Genomic DNA, 25,094 nt, shown 5'->3' on the forward strand with positions numbered 1-25,094 from the left:
ACTAACCATACCCAGGCCTGATACTCCCAGACCTGTTAAATCAATAATTTACTTAAACAGAACCTGCCTGACAAGGTAAAACATCTCAAACAGCAATTCAGCATGCAAAGATCTAAAGAAGCTCAAGAAAGATAAGAAAGTCATTGACGTCTGTCAGTCTGGAAGGGGTTATAAAGACTTTGGGACTTCAGCGAACCATGGTGAGAGCCATTATCCACAAAACTTGGAACAGCAATTAAAATTCCCATGAGTGGCCAGCCTAACAAAATTACTCCACTTTTTATTGGGAGTTACAGAATTAGAAATGAGAATATCAGAGAGACAGCTCAGGTTGACCTGTTTGGAGACAAAGTTTGAGAGGCAAGGTTAAGATGGCTTAGGAGGTCACATAGGAGGTTCATGGATGTGAAGCAGGACGTGCTTAACTGCATCTACTATATGTGGCGGAAAAGGATAGGTTGAGATGGAGGCAGATGATCCCCTGTGGTGACCCCTAAAGGGAACAGCTGAAAGAAGAGGACTTGACATGACTGTGTTCCACTATGTGATTTTCTGATCTGTGCAGCACTGTACAGTTAGGTTACACCGGCATGCTTAAAATTTCATCGTTTTTTGGGGGGTTTTTGCTAGCTTTTAATTTCCTCTTTAATCTGCCATGTTCACAGGTGTTTTATTTTATTCTCTTAAAACATGTTTATTTCATTTATTTTTGTATTATCTTCATTACTTTACTCTTTTAAAGAGAGTACTTATGCATCCCTTTTCTCCCTCTTATCTTTAGTTTCCGTCTGTTTGATGAGCAGAAAGACGTTCTAATCCTGGTATTCATGGAGGAGATTCCCAGCTATCTGTTGTCTCCTTACCACCGCATGAGAAAGATGATAAAGAGGAAAACCTACCTGAGCTGGCCGCGGGCTGGAGAGCACACCGAGCTGTTCTGGGAGAAACTTTGCCAGGCTCTGGAGACCAGAGAAGATCCAGAAGGAAAGATGTTACTTCTCACTGTGTCAACTGTGCCATGAGGAAATTAAAGCAATTTTTTTTCTCTTTTTTATTCTCTTTTTTAAAGGTTATAGATTTATTTTTTTATTTTTTTATTCCATGATAATAGTTTACAGTGTTCTGATGTTTCATTATTTTAAAAGTTTTGAGTGTTTCTCCAGCAAATATTTGAAGTTGTACTTACTTACAGAAATGTTGGTTTTAAACAGAACCAGTGAAGCAAGAAAAGATGAAACAAATGTCTATGATAACTTCACTGCAATTTCTTGTTAATCAAAGTATTACAGAGTCAGCATTTTGGTCGATTAAAATGCTGCACATAATTCATTCAATCATACATCGTCTTTTTGCATTACTGAAACAAAGAAGTTTTGCAAGAAGTAAGAGACAATGATTGTCAACTGAATATAACTTACATAATAAATGACTGAGAATCATAATGAATATATAAGAATATCTTACTATATCTATCGTAGATAAAGGACACATTATATGTATAATAAATGCAAACAAAGCCTTTTAAACAAGTCTAAAGTATAATATCTCTCTTGGTTTAATTACTAACCTTGTTTAGTCACTGCTGATACATAACAATGGAAAATCACATTTCATGCACTGTAAAAGTAATTTCAGTTCTTTTCAAACTTTATTTCAGCCTTCCTCATTAAGATGTCTGTTGTTCTTTGGCTTGTGTGAACTTTGCACCCTCTACTTATGCCAGTGTTATTAGACAGGTGGTTCACCCACAGGTTTGTTTATTGAAGAGTTAGGTAGTTAAAGTTAAGATAACCCATAAAACCATCCTGCAACAGATGTACCAAGCTCAGATACATTGGAATTATCCAATTAAACCACTATTTCTCTAATAGGTAACACATTTTGTCCATCTATAAGTGCCTCCCCACAGTTACTAAGAAACAAAGTTTGTTAAATTAAAATCATATGGATAGTAAGACACAAACTAGTGACTGACAAGATACAGTCATAAGAAAAGTGTTCACTGAGATCATAGAGTGAGGCAACTAAAAGGCTATTTTCCCATTGTCTATGCAACAAAAGGCATCACCCCTTGCTGGCCATCAGAAAGAAAGCAGGTTTATAACTCTTCTACAGTGGCTCAATTTTTCAGACTTCACAGTCTATGTGAATGAACTGAACTTAAACATATCCCTTCATTTGTGATCATATTCCTTCCATTCTGAATATTTTGTTCTATGAATAATTACATTAAATAAAGAACATCTTTAATTTGTATTCCAGTTATACAACAGGAAAAAACATTGATGTTCTTTTTCCAATGTTTAACACTAGGATTTAAACCTTTTAAACAGAGATGTAACCTTATAAATATGGTATTGTACATATTTATCACTGTTTGCTAATCACTGTCAGCTAATTTCTTTTTATTTAGGATCCTTTTTTTCCCCGATGTACAATAAGGACAAAGATTTGACAGCGTGTGGTTGTTTGTGGAGTCCATACAGACAGACATGTGTTTTTATCAAATAACTCTTTTAATAAATTCTCTGACAAATATTAAATACAATAATTATCTCACACTTTCTGAAAATACAGGGTTTTATATTTCATCTTCTTCAGAAAATAAATCAAACAATAATACATATAACAAAATAATAATATTTTACATTACTTTAAAAAAAGCACAAGTTTTTTTGTTGTTGAAACACTAAAGCTTATAGCTCACACATGTATTAAGAATACTACTATTCCCTGTTTATAAAACAGAATAAATAAAAGGAAAGGTCACACAACAAATTATATTTATGTGTAGATTTACTATTATGATAATATTAGTGCAGATAAGAACACTTAAAGAGAGTTTAAGATGCATTGTTGTTAGAATTTTCTTTGTTGGTCTTCCGCTTCTTTTCACTGCAAAAAACAAAATCAATGAAATAAGATCAGTTTGACTCACTGAGCAGCTGAGAGTGAATATAAGGCACAGACAAACAATACACCACAGGGGCATTTATACTTACTCATAACACTTCATCACTTTCTGGGTCAACGGCTTTGATGGATCGGCACACACAAACCTTCCTGGAGCATGAAAACTGTTGGGAAAGAGGATGAAAGCAGTCATTTACCCTCAAGATACAGTTTCTCTCGATGGAGTTTCATTCCAGTGTGTTAGTTTGATTATTAACTGCAGAGCGTCCTGAACTTATCGTGATTGATTTTTAGTCACAGATTAAATGCTGTTTTGCTATTTAGATACACAAGGTTTAGTCCGTCCGAGAGAGCGCAAATGCCAAGCACACACAGCCATTATCTTTTCACCACAAGGTGAAATGTGCAGATAAGATATGTTACACAGAATTTATAACCAGACACCAGGATGAAAGATTGGCATTAGCTCTTGCTGGTTTTTGTACATGTGTATCACATTACTGGTTAAGTTTCCTATCTATAGTCTTTCCTTGAGAATACCACTACTTAAGTTGGCCCACATAAACTGATTGAACAGATATTTATGAGCAGTCTTAATTCATTCCTTAAACTTCTTAAATGTGAGCATTTCTCTTTTTATGTAATAATAATACATTTGATATATAAACTTTTCCATAATCTAAAATCTTTGTACAGAGTAAAAACTACTCAAAAACTAGAAAAATGCACAACTTGCTTAAACTTCAACTTGACTACTTCTTAGCGTTTTAGTTTGTTAGATGTCTTATTTCCTCATGAATCTACCTGCTTTTATCATGCTACACTTCCATATAAACCGTTATAACTTACATGATGGCGTTGATGTCACAGGCGTTATTGATGTTCTGAATGGTGTAACCCAGAATCCGTTTGCAAGGAGGCTGACGATTGGAGTACTTCAGGCAGCAGCTCGCTGTAAGCACACACACGCACAAAGAATCCACTATAAATCACACTTTTAACTTACTACTGGCAATATTAGTGAAAGTGCATTAAAATATTAACTAGTATGAAATACCTGATTGTGCGCTGTCAAAAAAGTTGATGATAATGACGAGGGAGCACAGAGCTACCATGAGACACGTTTTCCTGCTTGCCATGGTTGATGAGCCAACTGAGAGCGTTCACTCTGCCTTTCTGTGTCTGACGCTGAAAAGGTGTAACACCTGAAGGCGATCAGAGAGAGTGTGACAAGTGCTACTTGGTGATCACTCCTTTAAGTAGGCCGACTCTCGGAATTTCCCGTCGGGCAGGATTGTGTAATCCTTTGTGTCATTGTTAAAACATTGGAAACAGAGCAGGAAATAGAAAAAATTCCAGCTGGCCCTGACATGGAAGGAAATAAAGTTTAAAAAAAAAAAAAAAAAAGTTAAACATTGGCAGCCTGAACTATGAGCTTGGCTGGCGCTGGACTCATGTGCAGACTGATTCCCTGAAGAATGAATTCCAAGTGAAACCAGATATCAGTAAAGTACATTTTTAAAGCAGTATTATGTGAATGTATGTCATATTCTATACAATTGGAATTAGTTTTTGAAACCAAATGAGTCACCTCCTGGTAGGCATGATTAATAATGCAAATAAACATTTGCATTTTTGTTGTTTTGTTTCTTACCTGTTCCTGCTTAAAGCCTATAGCACTGCTGGATCTGGAGTGGTCTATAATAAGTCAAGCAGCTTAACTCGTATTTCATTCAAGGGAGACCTGAAGAGAATAGCAGTCTTGTAAGTTTTGTACAAAATGACAGAGAATCTGCTGGGAAACCTACTACAAGCAATTCGATTTTGAACAATTTGGAGGGTTTTTTTACTGTTATAACAAGTCATTTATTAGGCCTCAGTTAGACAGGCCTATTGGGTTGTGAAAGCTTGCTGGAGGTTGTTAATAGTCACTAGGTGAAATTGGTTGTAAAAAGGGTGCTAGACCAAAAACGTCCTTGCGATTGCTCGTGGTTGCTAATACACTGCCGCAGTAGTTTGCATGGAACCCAGTGAAAACAGATATCTTGTCATGCAATTATTCACTAACTTACCACCAAGTGGTTGTAAAACGTAAAAAAAATTGCAGCCACTCGTCAACTGGACTATGCGGTCACTGTCTGGTCAATAGACCTGCATGATTGCTCTCAGACACCATTTTGGTAATCCCCAATCTCCAGTAACTACTTGGAACCGTTCCAGGGATACTTTTCCATGAAATCAGTGGTTGCCGGGCAGTCATGTAGTCTCAGTCACTGGTCACTAGGCCTCGTGTCTCAGGTGAAGTGGAAATCCAACGTCCTTACACTGCCTTTGTTGATTTTTTTAACGGTAAGATCAAAACTTCCCTCAAAACGAAGAATGTGGCTTGAATGTTTTATGAAGTCTAACTACTTTCGACCAGCTATTAAACAATATTAAAGCTAGGCAAAAAGGCAATTTTGAATCTATTAAGCCTCTTGACCTCATTACCAGCTATTCTGAGCAAAATGCTGATAATGCCGTTTAACTGCAAGCAAACGATTAGTAGTTTATCAGTGAATATTAGCATCTTGCTATCTAAAGACAAAAATGCTTTTTTGTGGCACTAGTAGAATGCTACTGCTGGGGTTGAATGAAATTCAGCTAAATGACCAAAACTACAGTTCCTCTAGTGGCCACTTGAGGTTAGTGTCAAGAGCAAGTATCAGCCAGCTATTGGGTTTTTCCACTTAGCATATTTTGTTAGATTGCTGCTAGCCAAATTTAGAACATCTATAATCACAGTTAATTAAACCTTGTTAACAAGCTAGCACACTGGCATTAGGTTATTGTTTCCCATATCTACCCCTTTGTCTAAAAATATATATAGCCACACCCAAAATCCAAACATGAAGCCTCAAAAAAGAGAAAAAATAGGCTTTTGTGGTCAGGAACAAGGGTGCTATTGTTGCTCACTGTAAGCTGTATTTAACATCTGAAATACTTTAAGTAGGCTATAGTCTGTCTTTTTATTAAGACTGAGGTGGAAACGATTAATTATGACAACAAATTGCTAAACTTAACTTTGACTTAAGTCTGCACTCAAATTGTATGAACTGTATGAATTAATGCAACTTAAGCCCTTTGAGCTGTAGTTCTTTGTTTTCCTCATTTTTGCTGACAAGTTAATTAGTGACTTGCTCTCACTCACTTGTGAAAGGAAGGCATGTGAAAGGAATGTGGGGAGGTTTTGTTTGTGTATCCTTTTTCTGTGACGCGCACATCTACCTTGTACAAGTGTAACAAAATAACCAGAGGATAGGAAAGTCAAAATCCCCAACATGGCTCAACTTCACCATGTTTCTTACACAGCATATTTGAAAAGTCCCTAGAAGAAATAGTTCAGCTCAAGGAAGCTTATCTTACTGGCACCTATTTTAGATTTTGTTGTCTTATCAGAGATTAGAATGTTAAACAGTTACTCTTTTGCAAAAAGTCCCATACTTCACCACACCGAATGGGTAAACTGTGAGTAAATGACCTAGCTTTAATTCAGTGGGTTGAACAAAAAAATACCTAAAAATGTGAGGAACTAAAGCATCAGAGGCTCAAAAGTAATTGGACGAATTAAATAACTGAAAATAAAATGTTCATTTCTAATACTTGGTTAAAAACCCTTTGCTTTGCGATGACAGTCTGAAGTCTTGAACTTCATGCTGAGTGACATGCACCTTATGGTTAACTTGGATATCAATATGCCTACCTCCTGAAGAGTGTTGTTCACTTGGTTTGCTGATGTGAAGGGGTTTCTCTTCACCATGGAAATGATTCTGCGATCATCCACTGTTGTCTTCCGTGCTTTCTTTATTTCTCAAGATGTACCAACCTGCAGCAGCTTTCACTTGCTGTTTGTTGTTTGGGGGCGTTTCTGTCGGAGGTTTCGTCTTCAACAGGTGGAATGTATATTCAATGGGGTAAGATCAGATGACTGACTTAACCATTCAAGAATATTCCACTTCTTTGATTTAATAAACTCCTAGGTTGCTTTGGCTGTGTGTTTTGGGTCCTTGTCCATCTGTATTATGAAATGCCGCCCAATCAATTTGACTGCATTTAGCTGGATTGGAGCAGACACTAAACACCTCAGAATTCATTCAGCTGCTTCTGTCCTGTGTCACATCATCAATAAACAGTTATTTTTGTCCTGTTAGTCTTCATATAAAGTGAAGACTATCAATAACACATCAAGCATCCTTTTTTTTCTTCTTAAATTTCAGGGAAATGGGCAGTAAATTGCAGGCTGCAAACAGTGGTAGATCTTGTTCTCTTAAATACTCATGTCCCAAAATTGTGCACTGTGAAAGTTAAACTAAAAATATGTACAATTAGCCAGTAGCAAAATACCTGTTTCCTTGCTTTTCAGTGTCAAAATTGACGGTGACAGTAGCTTTTTAACATCATAAAAGTTCTTTGAATGCATTGACCATAAATAAATATGTCCCCAAATGTTAGGTTTTCGGCTACAATAGCAAACATAATAGTCAAGCTTAAAAAGTAACAGAAACAAATTTGACATACTTAGCATACAAATCATGAATTCAGGCAAACTGTGAGCTGATGTTATGGGCTATGAAGCCTTTGAGTAAACTGTAACAACTTTCTCTTTGTAGTTTAAGTAACTTTAAACTGCTTTTGGCACTCAGCTTGATGACAAAAAACAAGCAAATACAAACCCTTTCACTGACTATTTTGTTTTATATGCTATACCAAAAAGGTATGACATTTTGAACTGCTAGTGTTACAGCACTCGGTGATGCAACTCCACAACAGACTTTTAAATGGCATACAGTTATGTTACTTTGACAAAGGTCATGCATGCGGAAGTTGCATTTCCAGCAGTGGGAGATAATATATTTAAAGTCAGTAAGCAATGACAGGCAAAGCAAAGTTTTGACGTTAAACTGGTTTGACTTTGGACTTAATATCTTCAAAAGAATGTATTAGATAACCCTCAGACTGTGATAGCCTTATGAAATACATTTTATAATTTCTTCCTTGAGAAAGTCTTTTTTGTTTGTTACACTGACTGGTTGCATTTCCTTTTATGAGTCATTAGAAGGCTGATGTGCAGCAACACCTCTGTGACACATTTTCATGCACATGTCAAAATTTACATCTTCTTGGCTCAGGTATTCCTAACCCTAACACCCCTATTCTGTCACAGCAACCCTCTTCATCTCATTCTACATTGCATCCATCAATTTTCTTCTGTAGTCTACCTCTTTTTCATTTGCCTGGCAGCCCCATGCTGCCAGGCAAATGTGTCCAATATGTCCACTATTCCTCCTCTGTACATGTCTCACTCAAACTGAGCTGTCCCTCTAATCTGATCATTTCTAAACTTACTAGTTTTGGTCGCTCCCAGTCAAAATCTTAATGTCTTCAACTCTACCACCTCCAGGTTTCTTTTTTTTTTCTGCACCGCTATCTTCAAACTGGATATGGCGGTGTAGGTCTTGTACCATCTTCTACACTTTCCTGTTACGCCTGTGTTGTCATTTACACGCATGCTTGGATTTACTTTCAATCCTCTTCTCTTCAGTGCATACCTCCACCTCTTCAAGCTCTCTTCCACCTTCACCCTACCCTCACTACAGTGCAATATTGTCTGCAAACATCATAGTCCCTTGAGATGCCTGCTTGTACTCGTCTGTTAACCTGTGCATTTCCACTGCAAACAAGAAGGTGCCCAAAGCCAATACCTGATGTAATCTAGCCCACCCTAAACCCAACTGTCACTGCTGCTGCACCACTTTCTGACTATCCTCATACATGTCCTGCACCACCCTCCCTGTTCCTGATTTCCCCATGCAGTACCATAGTTCCTCTCTCGGCACCCATATCAAATTAAAATAAATTCAATTCAATTTTATTCATAATGTGCAAGGTCACAACAACAGTCACCTATAGGTGATTTATATTGTAAGGTAAAGATCTTACAGTTATATAGAGAAGACCGCAAAAATCAGGTGAGCGCCTATGAGCAAACACTCCCAGTGACAGTGACAGTGGGAAGGAAAAACTCCCTTTTAACGGGAAGAAATCTCTGGCAGAACCAGGTTCAGGGAGGGCAGCCATCTGCTGCGATTGGCTGAGGTCTTTGTTTTCTCTACAACCAGAAAAGACACAGTGAAACTTCTTTTGACCTTCTCTGTACATTATGATGAACTCAAAGCAAGCACCACATATGTAAAGAGCTTTCTCAGTATGACGCTATACTGCTGTTCACTGATCATCACCTCTCTTCTTAACCTAGTTTCAGTAACTTTTTCCCATAGCTTCATGGTACGACTCATCTCCTTTAACCCTACGTACTTACGAAAGCTCTTAAAATCACACCTTTTCTTGAACAGTAATAGTAACAGTGCCCTTCTTCTCCATTCCTCAGGCATTCTCTCATGTGTTAAAAAGTCTGATCCAAACATCTGCTGGCCTCAAGCCACAGATATGTTAACAGGAAGAGACGCTTTTGCGTCTTCACCCTTTTCATAGCTGCCCTCACATCCTCCTTCCTAAGCCTCCGCACTTCCTGAGTAACTAATGTTCCTTCATCTGTCCTCCCCTCTTATTTACAAATCAGTCTTTACAACTTCTTAACGTGTGTTTTATTTTGTAGAGCAAAATGTAAAAATGTCTGAAACTCATGTTAATCAAAGACCTTATGTCAGACATCAAATCTTAATCTTAAATGCTAGTCATTCCAGGGTTTGGGCCTCATTTGTTCAGAAAATAACAATAAGTAAATAGTTTAAATACTTTCCATTAGATCTCATGGAATCCAGAGAACACTGTGACCGACAGTTCAACTATTCCTAAATAAAATGTATGTTCTATTTGTAGCACAGCCTGGAGGAGCTAAAAAATAGCAACTGCTGAAGACAGTATATTTTGATCACATGCAACGATGTGCCAGTCTACTATTTCCTTGTTGGTGATGCAACTACACGGGGAAAAACATAACAGAGATTAAAGTGCAGGTGAAAACAAACCTGTCAGAGTTTGCATGTACTTTGAGGTCATTTGGAAGTTTAAACATGTGTTGACAAATTCAAAAGGTGCCCTTTAAAATAAATACATTTTTAAATTTCCTAGAAAGATCACACTTAGCTAAGTGAAAGTATTCATTCAACAGTGGTTGCAATCTAATCTTTTGACGCTGTATATTGCCCCTTGGAAAAATGTTTTCAGGCAATAATTTTGCACATGTAAATATGACAGGCGGCTTCTGTTGATCCGAGACACACATAAAAATATGCAATTCATGGTAACATTTAAAAAAGAACTCATAAAAGGTACAGTGTTTAAATTAAAAATACAGCAAAGAGTGTATGTGCCATATTGTTTTGTCTTGTATTAATAAGAGAAATGTTGAGTTCTTTTATTTTTGTATGTTACACTTACACAGCTACAGCACCCATAAATCTGAACATATATCAGAAACCAAAAGGTTAATTGATTGTTCAGACTGCACATGTCTTTGTACTGTACATGTCTTCTACATTAACTGTTTTATTGTTAATATGTTAATATGGTGGGCAGATTGCATGTTAATTTTCTCTTTAAACAAATGGAAATGGTTAATGCAGTCAATAATTTAAATTACATACTTCAAATAAGATTTGTAACTTGGTTTTGCTGAAAAGTGTCAACTAAGCCATTAATGGTGCAGGTTGGCATGACAGCAGGCTGTGTGATACTTAGAAACACTTGTTCAAAACTTAAGCTTGTAAATCCTAATATCTACTCAGCTGATCACATGGCAGTAACTCTGTGAATTTAGTCGTGTAGACATGGTCAAGATTCCGTGCTGAAGTTTGAAACTAAGCATCAGAATTGACAACAAAGAAAATTTAAATGACTTTGGCACATTTCCCACACTTTATCATTTTTACCACAACCATTGCAGAGAATAGTCTGAAAGAGAAATCAACCATGGTCAGTCTTCTTCAAGCTGATAGAAAGAAAACAGTAACTCAAATAACTATTACAGCTAATGAATATATATCACTTAAATGAACACACAACATGTCCAAGTTTGAAGGAAATGGGATAACCTTCTCTCTCTTTATATACATATGCACATGTACTGATGAACGCTTCTCATTTTACAATTACACTCAAAAAGTCCATGTCAGGTAAAACAATGACTAGGAGGAGGATCCTTTCCAAAGAAAAGGATGTAATGAGGGGGGATCCCAGAGAGTAAAATCAACACTGACTGAGAACACTGAGGTCTTTTTAGGAAGGAGACTCACAATTTCTTGTTGTGTTTCCAAGTTATTGTACTAATTTTCAGCTGTCAACAGTTCTGGTTGACTCATGGATCTTTGTTGTTTTATCATGAAAAGTGGGTTCTGACATTCACTAGTCTTCGACTTCCCTCTTTCTCCTTAAAATACCGTTTCAGTGTGCTGGTTATCATCCAACTGCACTTCTTCAGTCTGAGTGGCATTGCTGTAGATCTTAGTGGTATGGTTCAGTGAATCAATGTCTTATTCACTCATGACATACACCTTAATGTCATCCACATAGAGGAGGTGGCTAATGATTGTGGCATTCCCTAGCGGGTATCCTTAGCCAGTCTTGATAATGATCTGGCTGAGGGGATTCAGGCACATGCAGAAAAGCAGTGGGGATACAGCATCTCCTTGGTAAATCCTGTGCTGTTGGTTTGAAGTTGGGCTCTAGTGTTGTTGCCACATCCCCATTAAATTCCTGATGAATGCTCTTATGATCCTGTTGATCTTGTACAGTTCTAGGCATTCCACGATTCATGTGAGAGGCATTGAGTAATAGGCTTTATTGTAATCAATCCAGGCGGTGCACAGGTTGGTCAGTCTGGTCTTACAGTCTCCTTGGGGATGAGGACTACCCAGCCTTCAGTTAGCCATTCCAGGTGTATCTCATCCATTAGCTGCTGGTTCATTTGTGGTGCCAGATGCTCATGGAATGGAGTTATCTTTTTTAACCAGTAGGCATGAATCATATCAAGGCTTGGTGCTGTCCTGCTCTTCGTGCTTGAGACTCTGTCTTGGATATCTTCCTCTGTGATGGTTACTGGATCCTGTTCAGGGAGGTTGCTTTGGTCTACTCTTAGCTCTACCAGCCATCGAGCATTGTTGTTATGAGTTGCATCTTTCTGTTCTTCCATTATTGCTATCTCCAGCTGTTCTCATATTCCTCAACTGCCACTGAGAGTACACCTTTAGTTTAGTGGAGGAATTCTGATTTATTCTCCTGGCTTCTTTCTCTCTGGTATTCCTGTTCAATCTGTCCAAGACTGACATGGAAATTCTGTCTGATGATACACAGTTAGGTCCTTACATATTTGCACACTGAAAAAGTTTTGTCTTTTTATCCGTATACTGAAAGTGTTCCAAAATGTTCCAGTTATTGTTATATAATAGACATGAACATAATGTGTAGACTCCCAGCTTTCATTTGAGGGTATCCAGATTCAAATTGGATGAAGAGTTTAGGAGTTTCTGCTCCTTAACATGGGCCACCCTCTTTTCAAAGGGACCGAAAGTAATTTGAAAATTGACTCACAGGCTATTTCCTGGGAAGAGGTGAGTAATTCCTTCTTATTTGTCTGACTCTATGCCATTGTTTAAATCACAGTTAAAGACTTTATTTAATCTTGCTTTTCCATCTAGCTAATATTTTGTGTGTGTTGACACATTTTTATCTATTATGCTTTGTTAATTACTTTTATGTATTATGATTGTCATGGTTTTATATTTAATACGTGCTGGGTCCTTTCTCTTTTCCCTCTCCCATCTCCCTTATCCTATCATATTTTGTCAAGCACCTTGGTATAGCCTTGGTTTTTTTAGTATGCTTTATGAATAAACTTTATTATTATTATTATTATTATTATAAATTATAAAAATTTGTAAATTATAAATTAGGAAGGTAAAAGGCCTGGAGCGGATTTGAGGTGTAGTGCTTGCATGTGGAAGATTTTGCTGTGAACAGACAACGTGCGGTCTACATGTAGGTAAAACAAGCCATCCTTAAGTTGCGAAAACAGGAAGAAAAAAAAACATCAGAGAAATTACTATAATAGTAGGCGTGGCGAAATCTACAGGTTGGTACATCTTGAGTAAGAAAGAAAGCAATGGTGAACTCAGCAATGGAAAAAGACCTGGACATCCATGGAAGACATCAGTGATGGATGATCGCAAAATCATTTCCATGGTGAAGAGAAATCCCTTCACAACAGCCAACCAAGTGAACAACACTCTTCAGGAGGTAGGCATATTGATATCCAAGTCAACCACAAAGAGAAGATTTTGTGAAAGTAAATACAGAGGGTTCACTGTAAGGTGCATGCTACTCATAAGCTGCAGTAAAGGCCTGGCAGAGCATTAAAAAGGAGGAAAACCAGCATATGGTGATCACCATGAATTCAAGACTTCAGGCTGTTATTGCCATCAAAGGGTTTTAAACCAAGTATTAGAAAAGAACCTTTAATTTCAGTTAATTAATTTATCCAATTACTGTTGTGCCCTTGAAATACAGGGATTGTGTTAAAAATGTTTTAGTTCCTCTCCTTTTTGTTCAGTCTGCTGAATTAAAACTAAAAATGTGTGCCTCGACTGCATCTGAGTTGTTTCATTTAAAATTAATTGTGGTTATGTCCAGAACCAAAACTGGAAAAAGTTGCCTATGTCCAAATATTTATGGACCCCACTGTAAAACATGTAAGTGTGCGAAATATGTACAAAAATAACACATCAGAAAAGGGGCGAAGAGTTTTTCATGGTAGAATTTCTACTCTAGAGCTCTAAACTAGACCTCAAAGGTTTCAGAGGTTTGGAGATTACATTAGGTGCCAAGGTTAGGAAAATACACTTTGATCTTAACCCTTTAGAGCCGATCGGAGCGGGAACGCTCTGTTATGCATAACTATTTTTAAATCCCAGTAGCACTGCAACCACGTAAGCTAGCGCAAAAATTTTTTTTACATATGAAACCGGAGGAGTTGTACTTACATCTGATGCCATCAGCTTGTCCTAGGTCACGGTTTCCTTCCACATATAGCTTTGCAAAAACTGCATAAAAAGCGCTTGCAGGAACAAAAACATAATATTCCAGAAACACGCTTTACCGATCTGATCAGCTGTTCAAAACACTTCCTACGTTGGAATAGACGTCAGCGCGAACTTTTGAATTTCCGCCATTACCTGGCCGAAACCGGAAGTGACGTCATTTTCGCGGAAATGTAGTCTTTTTTGCGATCAGGGCCTCAGGGCCTATACTGCTCTTTTTAAAAGTTATCTTTGACTTTATGACTTTCTGTGTCGTTTCTGGGATGCTTAGGACTCATATTGCACTGCTGGAAATAGTTTATTTTGATGCATATGCTGCTTTTTTGCAAATTTGCAGTATAATATTTATTTTCGTTTTTCCTGCAGTGTATAAAAATTAGTGTATTTCAAAAATAAAACTATGAAGACACTCAAAATAAATTTCCTGTGGTGGGAAACTACTTTGTGCAACTTTTTTGTATTTACAGTTTTGAGGGATAAGACTCTTAAATTTCTCTAACTACAAATATATGTTAAGAAATCAAAAACGATTTTCAATTTTTTTGTAGTTTATTGCACTTTTTTGCAATTTATGTAATTACTATGCACTTAATGAATACATATTATTAAAATCTGGGCTATAATGGTTGTATTGATGTATAGCAACTTGAAATGCTCCCAAAAATGGCTCCACAGCATGTAAAAATATAATATAAGCTCTGGCGGACTTGGTTCTATGGTAGGTCTTAAAGGGTTAATCTTAAATTATTTGCTGAGTTGACAAAGAACAAAGGTTGCGTCAGTCTGTGTGAAGGAAGCAAATATACTTGTACATGCACCAAGGAGAATATTAAGGGAAATTAAAATTTTAAGAGGAAGTTGACCCAGAACAGAATGATCAACATTTATGCACAGTTAAATATTGCCCTTAAGTAATAAGTTACTGAATAACACAGAAAAAAGCTAATTCTAAGTCCTCCCTCCAAATCTCCCAAAGTTTTCTTACCTAAACAATACTTACTAAAGCTCAATCTTCACACCTATTCCTGGACTTTAACAAAAGCCAAGATTTCTTTTCTAAAGCAAATGCAAATGACTGTAATTGTATATGCATCACGATTAAACTTCTTTGGGGGACATTTCAGGGAAACTTAACCTACTGAGTTTACAGAAAAAAAAGTGTGTTCCGCATTTATGCCGTGTTAAATATTGTCCTTGTGTAATAATGTCACTGAATAACACACAAAAAGGTGATTCTAAGCCCTCCCTCTAAATCCCCTGAGTATCCTAAATAATACTTGTGGCAGCTTCACACACGTTCCCGGACTTCAACAAGACCCACAACTTCCTGCGTTCAGTTAAAAAATGACGTTGCTTTGTAATCTTATGCTGGGATTTTGTTCCCTTGCCATCATCATGACAAGAAAACATATATGTCAAGGTGCAGGTAAGCTTTTTTTGAAACATTCTTAGATTATAATGATAAGACTAATGTTTTTTTCCCAGCTTAGTGAGCTATGCAAATTCTATTATCCTGATTTAACTCAGCAGAATGCCTTGAGAAACTATTTGTTTAAATCTCAATTAAAATATGGATGCAAGAGATGCATATATAATGAGAAAAGCTGCTTGTGGTGACAGCGCCACAGACCTTTGGCTCATATCCTCTTTGGTTGGTCAGACTGCTAAAATTGTGCAGTAGTTTTTACTTGGTTTCTTATGCCTTTAGGTTGCTTTTAATATGATGTGATATTTATTATGTGTTGTTAATGCTTGTTGCACGTTTGGAGTATATAATTACTGTACCTTTGTTGTTATCAGGGTTACTGCTCATAAATAACATATCACCATGGTCATCACATGATAATTATTTATTATTTATTTATTTATTTTATTTAGAAAGAGGGGCAATACATATTAATGAACATGTTAACAAATGTAAATATGCCAGATTATAGCCATGGGCTACTTTCCATCTGCAGACCCTCTGGCAGGTTGGTGTTACACACAAGTTAGTAAAAACGTACAGAGACACATACATATGACAAATCAGATGTAGGGTCAGAAATTGATTTGGAGCACATGAATTTGCACTATTACTCAAAAAATGAATGCAATTCACCAGATTTGGTGCAAACAAGCACAAAAAATGCCAAACAAAAAAGAGCAGACCGACATTGTCAGCTACTATCTGATGAGAGTCAAACAGAGCTAAAAGAAGAGCTTGCCATCACCAGTGTGTGAATGTGTGTGTGAATGGCTGAATGGCTGAATGTAGTGTAAAGTGCTTTGGGGTCCTTCGGGACTAAGTAAAGCGCTATACAAATGCAGGCCATTTACCATTTAAATATACTCACAGTTGCCAGAACACCAGACAAAATACTCCACTGAGTTCATTCAGTATCACAGATGTCCATAACAAAGTCTTTATGGATGTTATCTTAAAGTTAGACATTTACTGACAAAAGCGATTTTTGTGCAATTTTGACTCTAAAAAAATGCTTCATTTGTATTTTATTATCACCCAGTTTGGACTTTCTGATTGCAGAATTCTTTTGTTTCTTATCTTTGCTAGTCTAATGCTGATTGCAAAGGTCATAAAGAACCTCCTATACTACTATTTTGTCCAAACAGAGCACGTGTGACAACACATGTTGATTCAAATATAAGCTGACCTTTTAACCCATGTGTGCATGTTTATGTTTGTACAGGGCAACAGGGCTGCTGTACATCATACACCAAACCCCGTGCTGTGAACATTATTCTGAGACATAGACAAAAGGTGGAGCTTTGCTGGAAGCAGGGTATTACCGAATGGTGTAACATTGAAGCCGTGTAAGATAAAACTCTTTTGTGCTTTTCTGGCTGTGATGCTGAACTAGAGTTCCTTATATCATTTCCCCTCCATGCCCTTGGTTTTCTTTCAAGATGACCTTATTCCCAAGTGTTTCAAATTTCCAATCCTTCAGCCTTACAACTGAAGTTGTAATGTTAACAATTTTATGTTCTGTCCGTTTTTCCTCAAGTGTGCTTAAGTGGAGACACCGGTACATATGTGTGGATCCTAAACCTCGCAAGATGCACAAACTCGTTGAACGCTTGTGGTAATGTGGACACACACACACACACACACACACAAGATGCACAAACCTCTTGAGTGGCCTGTAACCAGTGTTGGGCAAGTTACTTTGAAAAAGTAATTAATTATAGTTACTAGTTACTTCTTCAAACTAACTGAGTTAGTAACTGAGTTACAATATTCTAAAAGTAATTAATTACTTGAAAAGTAACTATTGCGTTACTTTGAAAAAAATGTTTAACCCTCTGGGGTCCAGGGTATAATTGGCCATTTTTAACTACTTTTGATTTTCCCTCCACATTTTACCTTTAAAAACTATTTACTTTGACTTGTTTGGTATCATCCTTTTCAGCACAACCTCACGTGTCTGAATTTACAGTTATGTTTTCATTTTGACATACTGTATTAACACAATTGATCTAAAATCAGACAAAAAACATAAAATCAGAGTAGAAAAGGTTATATTTTTTACTGTAACAACCACAAATATCTTTAATGAATCATATTTCATAACTTTAAATGCAAATATAAATGGTCAATTTTAAAATCCTATGCACAAGTTTTGAAAACAAAGTTATTTGCATCCATTTACCTTTTACCTTGATTTTTTAAATAACCATTTCAAACTATTTACAGAACAATCAGCTGTTCTGCATTCAATAAGATGCCACACAAATTATTTGTGCCACTCCAAAAAAAAAATTTCTGTCCACTATGAAGGAGAACATCACAGCCTGATACCTGCAGGTCTGACAGCAGCAGGGGTATCACTCCTGTTTCTACCTGGAGACAGCAGTCGCCTCATTGTTCTGACACACAACACAAAACTATCCACAACACTACACACTAACTACACAAGACAACACATTAACTACACACTCCAAATCTCTCACATCTCAAAACTCGCTCTCTCTCTTATTCTGCTCTCTCTCTCTCTCTCTTTCTCCTCTCTCTCTCTCTCTTGATAGCGCTGTCCTTAGACAGTAAACGTGATGAAACTATTGAAGAAAAAATGCTGCGTATACTGTCTAAGGACAGCGCTAGCAAGCACTCTCTGCTTATGACCAAAAAAAAAGCAGAGAGGTGATATATACTAATTTAAAAACTGGTATATTTCACCTTGTTGCTTTGTCTTTAAGTGGTCGTGTGACTGGCTTACCACGACTACTTTAATCTTCCTCAGTCAAACAGCAGCACCCATGCGATTGTTTTGCCCCCTTAGCTCCAGGTGTTGTGCTAGACAGTGATCGTGATTACCGTCCGCGGGAGCTCGCACAGCTGCTTAAAGCTGTAGCGTCCAAATTACTTACAGCTACTTCCGTGCAACTGATATAAGATATAATAATAAGAAACCAAAAGGAGGAGATTTTTCTTTGTATTGGGACTTTTCATTCAAATGTATTCACAGTCACTGAAAATAGAGCTTTTCAGAAATACAGATCATTGTAATATCACAAGTCTACAAAAACAAAACACATTTTAATTGCTTCTTGAACAAGAACATTGTATGCTGAACAAGGACCTAAAGATAAAAATTTAATTGTGATTGTTTTCTATCTATGCAGCAACAGGAGAAAGAATGGCTAACTTCCCAGGAAGAAGAACAGTATCTGAATATCTGCACAAATATTAATTAATATATCCTTGCTACAATTAGCATGCCTACATAGCACTTATTCTCAAAATGTGTTTTGTACATGTTTTAGCTAAACAAACTAAACAAAGTTTTATTTATATTATAATAACAATATCTGAGGGCTGAGGCCAGATCAAGATGATTAGTTGCTCTTTGTTTGGGGCTTTGTACATGTAAATGATGAAGTGAAGTGTTGAAGTGATGTCATTTTGATGGTTTCAAACAAACTGCATAGCTAAAAACTGGGAAAAAATGTCCACAAATATGTTATGCTAGCATGACATTGTGACACCCCTTTCTCTCATTCCTGTTATACTCAGTCATTTATAAACTATTAACCTTCAGAGACTCAAAAGATCACAAAAACGATAAGCAAAGAGAGTAATTTTATACCATATATCTTATTTGCCTTTCAGACATGAACAACAGCAATGGTAGTGTTACAATGTCATTCTTAGAACTGGCTCCAGTGTCCAAGTCGTGTTGTCATAATCTCCAACTTTAATCTCCAACTGCAATTGCTTTGACTTCATATTTCACTTTTGACATACAGATGTGAGAACAAAGAGGACTGTGATACACACATCAACAGAAAAAGGATAAGCCTTCACAAAACTATTTCTTACTCAATAACTACATGTCTTCAGGCATTTTATGGCTTCATATTGTGGAAACTGAGAGAGTTATTGGCAAAGAGAAGACAGAGGGATATCTCTGCCATCTCAATAGCCAAGAGAAATGTAAGGTAAGATTTCAGTGAGCTGATCTTATCACACACATAGGACCAGAGTATTATGACACAGTATTCATTTTAGCTGCAGAAAACACAAAGTTAATGTTAAGGTTAATGCAAACGAATTACCAAAAGAGCAAAAAACTGTAAGTTACAAAAAGCAATGCAGATTCAATGTGATTGGCATTAATGAGAAGTCCATTCCACCAAAAAAGACTGAAAATTGGATTAACAGATATTTTGTTAAAAATCACCAACATCCACCAGTTCATTAATTATTTAGAAATAAAGCTTTGAAAGGAGTACACAAGCCTAAGCAGAGAAAGAGTAGTTCCTGCTTCTGAGCAAGAGACTGCAATAATCTTTTTGTTTTGGAAGGTATGAAAATGTGTGTATTTTATTTTCACTGAAGTCTGTAATGTTTACATAAGCATATCAGTTACTTGCTGCATATACTCAAGCATGTGGATTTATGTTACTATTTCTGTTTTTGAGGCAGACTGCATTAAAAAGCATTGTTTGTATGTTTATTAAATTATTTTCCTGTTGCTGACTGAGTGGATTAACCTCTTATTTGATGTTTATATTTTTAAAACTGCAGAAATCACAAAATAATGGACAGTATCTCAAACTGAAAATCTGTATGTTAACTCCGAGACTGTAGTGAGCTACAGTATGAATCTGGTTTGACCCTAGATTGTAGATTTCAGAGAAACTAGTGTTTCAGATTTAAGCTGGGCATACACTGTGCAATTTTTCAGCTCCTGCTCAAACTGTACGACTGAATTGCAGGGGTTAGAAGTTCATAGGTCACGATGCATGTTCTCACACTATACGGTCCGATATCAGATATGACCTGAGTGCTCACACTGTGTGCTCATACACGACTGCACACACACTGCACTGCCATGCTGCTCCATCTTTTTCATGTCCATTTCTGTGTTTGCACATGCACAGTTTGAGAGGTTGCGTAAAATCAGCTCGTGGCACTGCTTCAACAGTGGAATACCCTCACGAGGGGCGATCGGGATTTCAAACAGGTTTGATTTTCTTGTGACCACACGATTGCTGATCGGGAGCTGGTTGTGAGTTGTCAATCGCTTCTCATTACCCCATGTATACTACACGATGCATGACACAAGATTAAGGCAAAACTCTGGCCGATCCCCAAAATGGTAGCACAAGTGAAAAAGCTTTAAGCAACAAAGGACACATGATCAGCTACATGGGACTAGACTTTTAACTGAGGAACACATGAGAGTCTGAGATGGGGTGTAGAAGGAGAATGTGCAATAGACACTGGAGTATGAGCATGTAGGGACTTGTAGGTGAACAGAATGATTTTATAGGAAATATGGGAGTTGACTGGGTGGCAGTGGATATGCATGAGGGTGAAAATGATGTGTTGCCTGGACTTAGTTCAGGTAAGAGCTCTGACAGCTGAGTTCTGAACATATTGGAGTTTGTCCACAGCTTTGTTAGGCAGACCAAACAGAAAACCATTGCACTAAACCGGAAAGTGATCATAAAAACATGAATGGGGCTTTGAGCTGCTGGGTTAAGGCCAGAGTCTGGAGATGTTGAAGTGGTAGAAGACACAATTAGAGATTTAATTAGATTTGATATGCTAGGATGAAACCAGGACAACCTCCAGAGACGGTGAAATGAAGGTTAGGGCATGGTAATGACTTTTATGTTTTTATATTTTGTATTGTTGTTCAATTAAAAAAAAAAATTGGTTGACATCCAGATTTTGATATCTTTCAGGCAGTTGACAAGTGATATATGACAGAGCTGATTGGAGGGTGTTGTGCTGTGATATGAGTGTGTATGATTATCTTAGCAGTTATAACCGAGCCCATCGTGATGGATGATTTGATGAAGTAGCTTTGATAACCAACTCAGTAATATTAACACCATCCAGTGGAGAGCAGAAGGAAAGGCAGGACTGAGGCAGGAATGGAGCAGACAGTAAGAAATTGTGAGGATAGAATGGGAGTGTGAGGGAGGTGGGATGTTGTAATAGCCGCTGGTGGATCGAGCCAGGTAAAAGTCCAGAAACTTGAAATAAAGGACAGGGGCGTCAGGGTAGGGGAGTGTGGTGAGGAGCTTCAAGGGTGCAAAAATAATCAGTTTTATGTTAGGAAAGAGTATCTGTGGTGGGTCAAAGCAGTGAGCCAAGACATTATAGTAACACACAGCTAAGCCATCCACTGTGTGGTCTGTGGTCAGGAGTCAAGCAGGTTCAGTGTTGTCAGCTAGGTCTGATGCGATAACAGGCTTGATGTTCCTGTATGAGATTTTATGCTGGTGACACTGCATGTGCAGGGCGATGGGAGATTACAGAGGGGATAGGAGATACTGACAATCTAAAGGAGTTATACCAAAGAAACACTCCAGCGTGTCACCTCTGAGATCATTGGGGTTTTAGCATGCTTAGTGATGTTGAAGTAGCCTAGCAGTGGGAATAATTCTGCAGCAAAGGGGCAATTGTGATAGGGATAGCATGAAAATTTAGGTCCCCAAGGCAAAGTGTGGAAGAAGAAAAGGGACAGACAAAGGTAAGTAGCTCAGACAGCACAAGTTGAGGATTTGGTGTGAAAAGTCATGTGAACTTTAACAGCTCAAGAGCAAAAACAGATTCCTAGAATTCCAGAAACAAGCACTCAAGATACTAATGGTCAAAGGGACTCAGTGATAAACATGCCAACATCCTGTCATTAACATTTATGCACTAACATTTACCTCTCAATAAGATGTTGGTGCATGATTAAGTCACATGCACCCTGTTGGCACCAAGACCATGCATCAATATGGAAAAAAACACCTCTGATAGTTAACCACAGTGAAAATAAAAACAAATCCAGTGTTTCCTGGTTCTTTCCAAGCTGCTAAAATTCAAATTTGGTTATTAGATTTATGTGTAAGTGTCAAATTTCTCAAGGGGTAACCACAGCTGATGGAGCTATATGTTTAGACTTGGTACATACGGTATTTGAAGCAGGATCTTTTTGGAGACCCCAAATAGTTAGAAAACAAGAACAAATACTGATCCATTCATTCAGCTTCCTTGAATAAAATACCTGTCAGTTGTTCTGTTTTGAAAGCAAGTGCCAAAACAAATCTACTTTTTCCGTGTACGTGTGGAATGTATTTGGTATGAGAAACCTGTTGGGTTGGTAAATATGAGCATGTTGTGCTTTGCTCCAAATAACTAACAAGACTGATCTATTTTCCAGTACCTACTAGAAATAATGATACATATTTTAATTGCAGCTTTAAGGTAATGGACAAAAAGCTTAGCTAGTGTAAAGAGATTATTTCCTATTCCACCTTTATGACTGTTCTAATGTCAATTCAGTTATTTAAATATGACCTCTTTAACTGGCAAGACAATGTTATGAGCCCATACACATGTGAGGGTCGGTTTGTCTGAATTTCAAAACCACACTGTTTTATTAGTTGGCAAAACGATATGTAGCAGTGCATAATTAATAGTCATTGACAAAGAAATCATGCACTCTGTAGGACAGGCTAATGGAAAACAAAGCAGAGGGGATTGGATATGAACGCTGGTCATTTGGCTGGTTGGTCCACCACTTTGGAAATATTTCAGTGACAATTAAATGGATCAAGATTCATTTCTAGTAAATCTTGAGTCTCCAGAAAATGAATCTTATCTCTCTACTGCATGACTTTTTAATTTTTGGGGAAAAAAATATTTCTCCCTATTTTGGGGGAGCTTTAGGGTCCCTAATAATATATCAATCATAAAATTTGACTAAACGGTGGCCTCATTGCCAGACCTGGCACACATCTGGTTGACATACACTCTGCCAAAACACCAGTCAGTCAGAAGTGCCAGCTTGATGCCAGATCTGGGCCAGACCTGTTTTCTGTAGGCCTGGGCCACATAAGCCAAGCCACAATCAAGCCAGATGTGGCATGCCATCACATAGACAGTGCCATCTATGCCAGGCCTGGCCCATATCTGGATGACATACGTCTTATCATGTCAGAAGTCAGCCAACAGTGCCGACTTGATACCAGATCCTGGCCAGACCTGCTTCCTATGTGGGCACTAACTCACACAGAGACACAGTTACTTTACCAACTGACCCCTGACCCCTGAGCTCATAAGTGACCCTCAAACCTCATTCAGGGATCCACTCCTCTATTTCACTGTCACTCCCTGAAAGCTCACTGTCCTCACTTTCTGAGGACAGAGAGTGCACATTCCCTTGGTTTCCTTCCATAAAAGCTATTTACATCTATGTCCTGTAATTATGAGTAGATTGTAAAGTAAAAACATTGACTATGATCATATAAATGCACACAAACACATCTCTACAAACATATTCAAATGCATTATATTGCCTGAAGAAAAACTGGGCTAACTGCGCAGTGTTGCCTTGAGGCAACAAATGAAAATTAACAGTTTTACTGTATAAATAAATTTTAAAAAGTGGAACAAACAATCAAATATGCTTCTTAACATATTCATGCACATACAAGTATTTTTTAATATACATTTATTTCACTATAAACATGTAAAATAGTGATCTTTATCTTGCCTCCTAATGGAAATGTCTCTCATGTAGTGCCGCTTGCAGCATGTTTTTTTCTGTATAAATGCATAAAGGACGATGTCATGATGTTCAACAAAGGTTCACTTCATGAATACTAGATCTGTAAGCCAATATAATTTGGTGTTTACTGGAAATGATTGAATTTTTTTATAATCTATCAAGCTAAAAAACAAACAACAACAGTATAGCTAAAGGTGGTGAACATAGATTGCTTTGTTTGCATGTTAGTTTTGCCGTTGCACTATATTTGAGCAAAAAGTTCCAGGAGTGGGTTGATGAAAGAAAAAAAAACATTGCCTGATTTGAATATGGGCATTCCCTGTTTAAAAACTAGTGCCTTAACAGTTGGCTGGGACTTCCCTGATGTTAGCCTTCTAGTTGGCTTTTAATGTTTGTAGACAAAGTCAACGCGAGGCTAGCCTTGTATTAATGGGTTTTAAAAACACCTTTAATGTACTAACACAGCAGCAGCAGTATTACAGTCTAGACGGCTTCTGTAAAATGTTCTCCTTCATACATCTTGGGACATTGCACTAAGACTCTATACTGGCATATTTAGGTTGCACAAACCAATCAATGCCAAAATAGTGATAGAAAGAGTAAGGTTTCAAGGAAATACTCATCATTAGCTAACTGCATCCTGTCACAGAACATGACTAAGAGGCTGAACTCGAATATTTGATGGTCAAATTGATGGCTTTTGACTTCAATTGACCCATTTTTATAACTTGTTAATGATACAGCGCATTAAGATCTTACATTTTGGTGTTTTATTAAGCTAAGCTAGCCCTGACATAGCATGGCATAGCTCACACATGGTGAGAACTTGCACATCCTTCTTTATATAATATATACAGTGCTCAGCATAAATGAGTACACCCACTTTAAAAAGTACAAATTTAATGAGCTGCTCAATGAACAAAAGAACCAAACTTTCCAAACTTTTCACAAGGCTGAGTTTTATTGAACATTTGTTTAACTCCATAACATGAAATTAAGGTTAATATTATAACTTAGATCACAAAATCTTCAGTTTTAACCAAATTGGTTGACACAAAAATGAATACACCCC

General features: G+C 37.3%; 2 protein-coding genes across 2 annotated transcripts in view; one reads left to right on the plus strand and one right to left on the minus strand.

The window, feature by feature from the left end:
- LOC102205046 (toll-like receptor 13) overlaps positions 1-2,543 on the plus strand; it is a 28,667-nt gene extending 26,124 nt beyond the window's left edge. Inside the window, exon 4 of the mRNA XM_005730441.1 lies at positions 782-2,543. Coding sequence (XP_005730498.1) covers positions 782-1,022 — 241 coding nt within the window. The 3' untranslated portion in view covers positions 1,023-2,543. The remainder of the gene's footprint in view (positions 1-781) is intronic.
- Positions 2,496-4,229, minus strand: ccl20b (chemokine (C-C motif) ligand 20b). The gene is made up of 4 exons (XM_005730440.2): positions 3,971-4,229; positions 3,763-3,865; positions 3,003-3,077; positions 2,496-2,895 (listed from the first exon to the last, which is right to left on the minus strand). Exons 1-4 carry the CDS (start codon positions 4,050-4,052, stop codon positions 2,844-2,846), a joined length of 312 nt encoding a protein of 103 aa, XP_005730497.1. The 5' UTR covers positions 4,053-4,229; the 3' UTR covers positions 2,496-2,843.
- Positions 4,230-25,094: the final 20,865 nt, after the last annotated feature.

This window comes from Pundamilia nyererei, unplaced genomic scaffold (genome assembly GCF_000239375.1).
Source record: "Pundamilia nyererei isolate P.nyererei 1_Seehausen unplaced genomic scaffold, PunNye1.0 scaffold00037, whole genome shotgun sequence".
NCBI classification, from domain to species: domain Eukaryota; kingdom Metazoa; phylum Chordata; class Actinopteri; order Cichliformes; family Cichlidae; genus Pundamilia; species Pundamilia nyererei.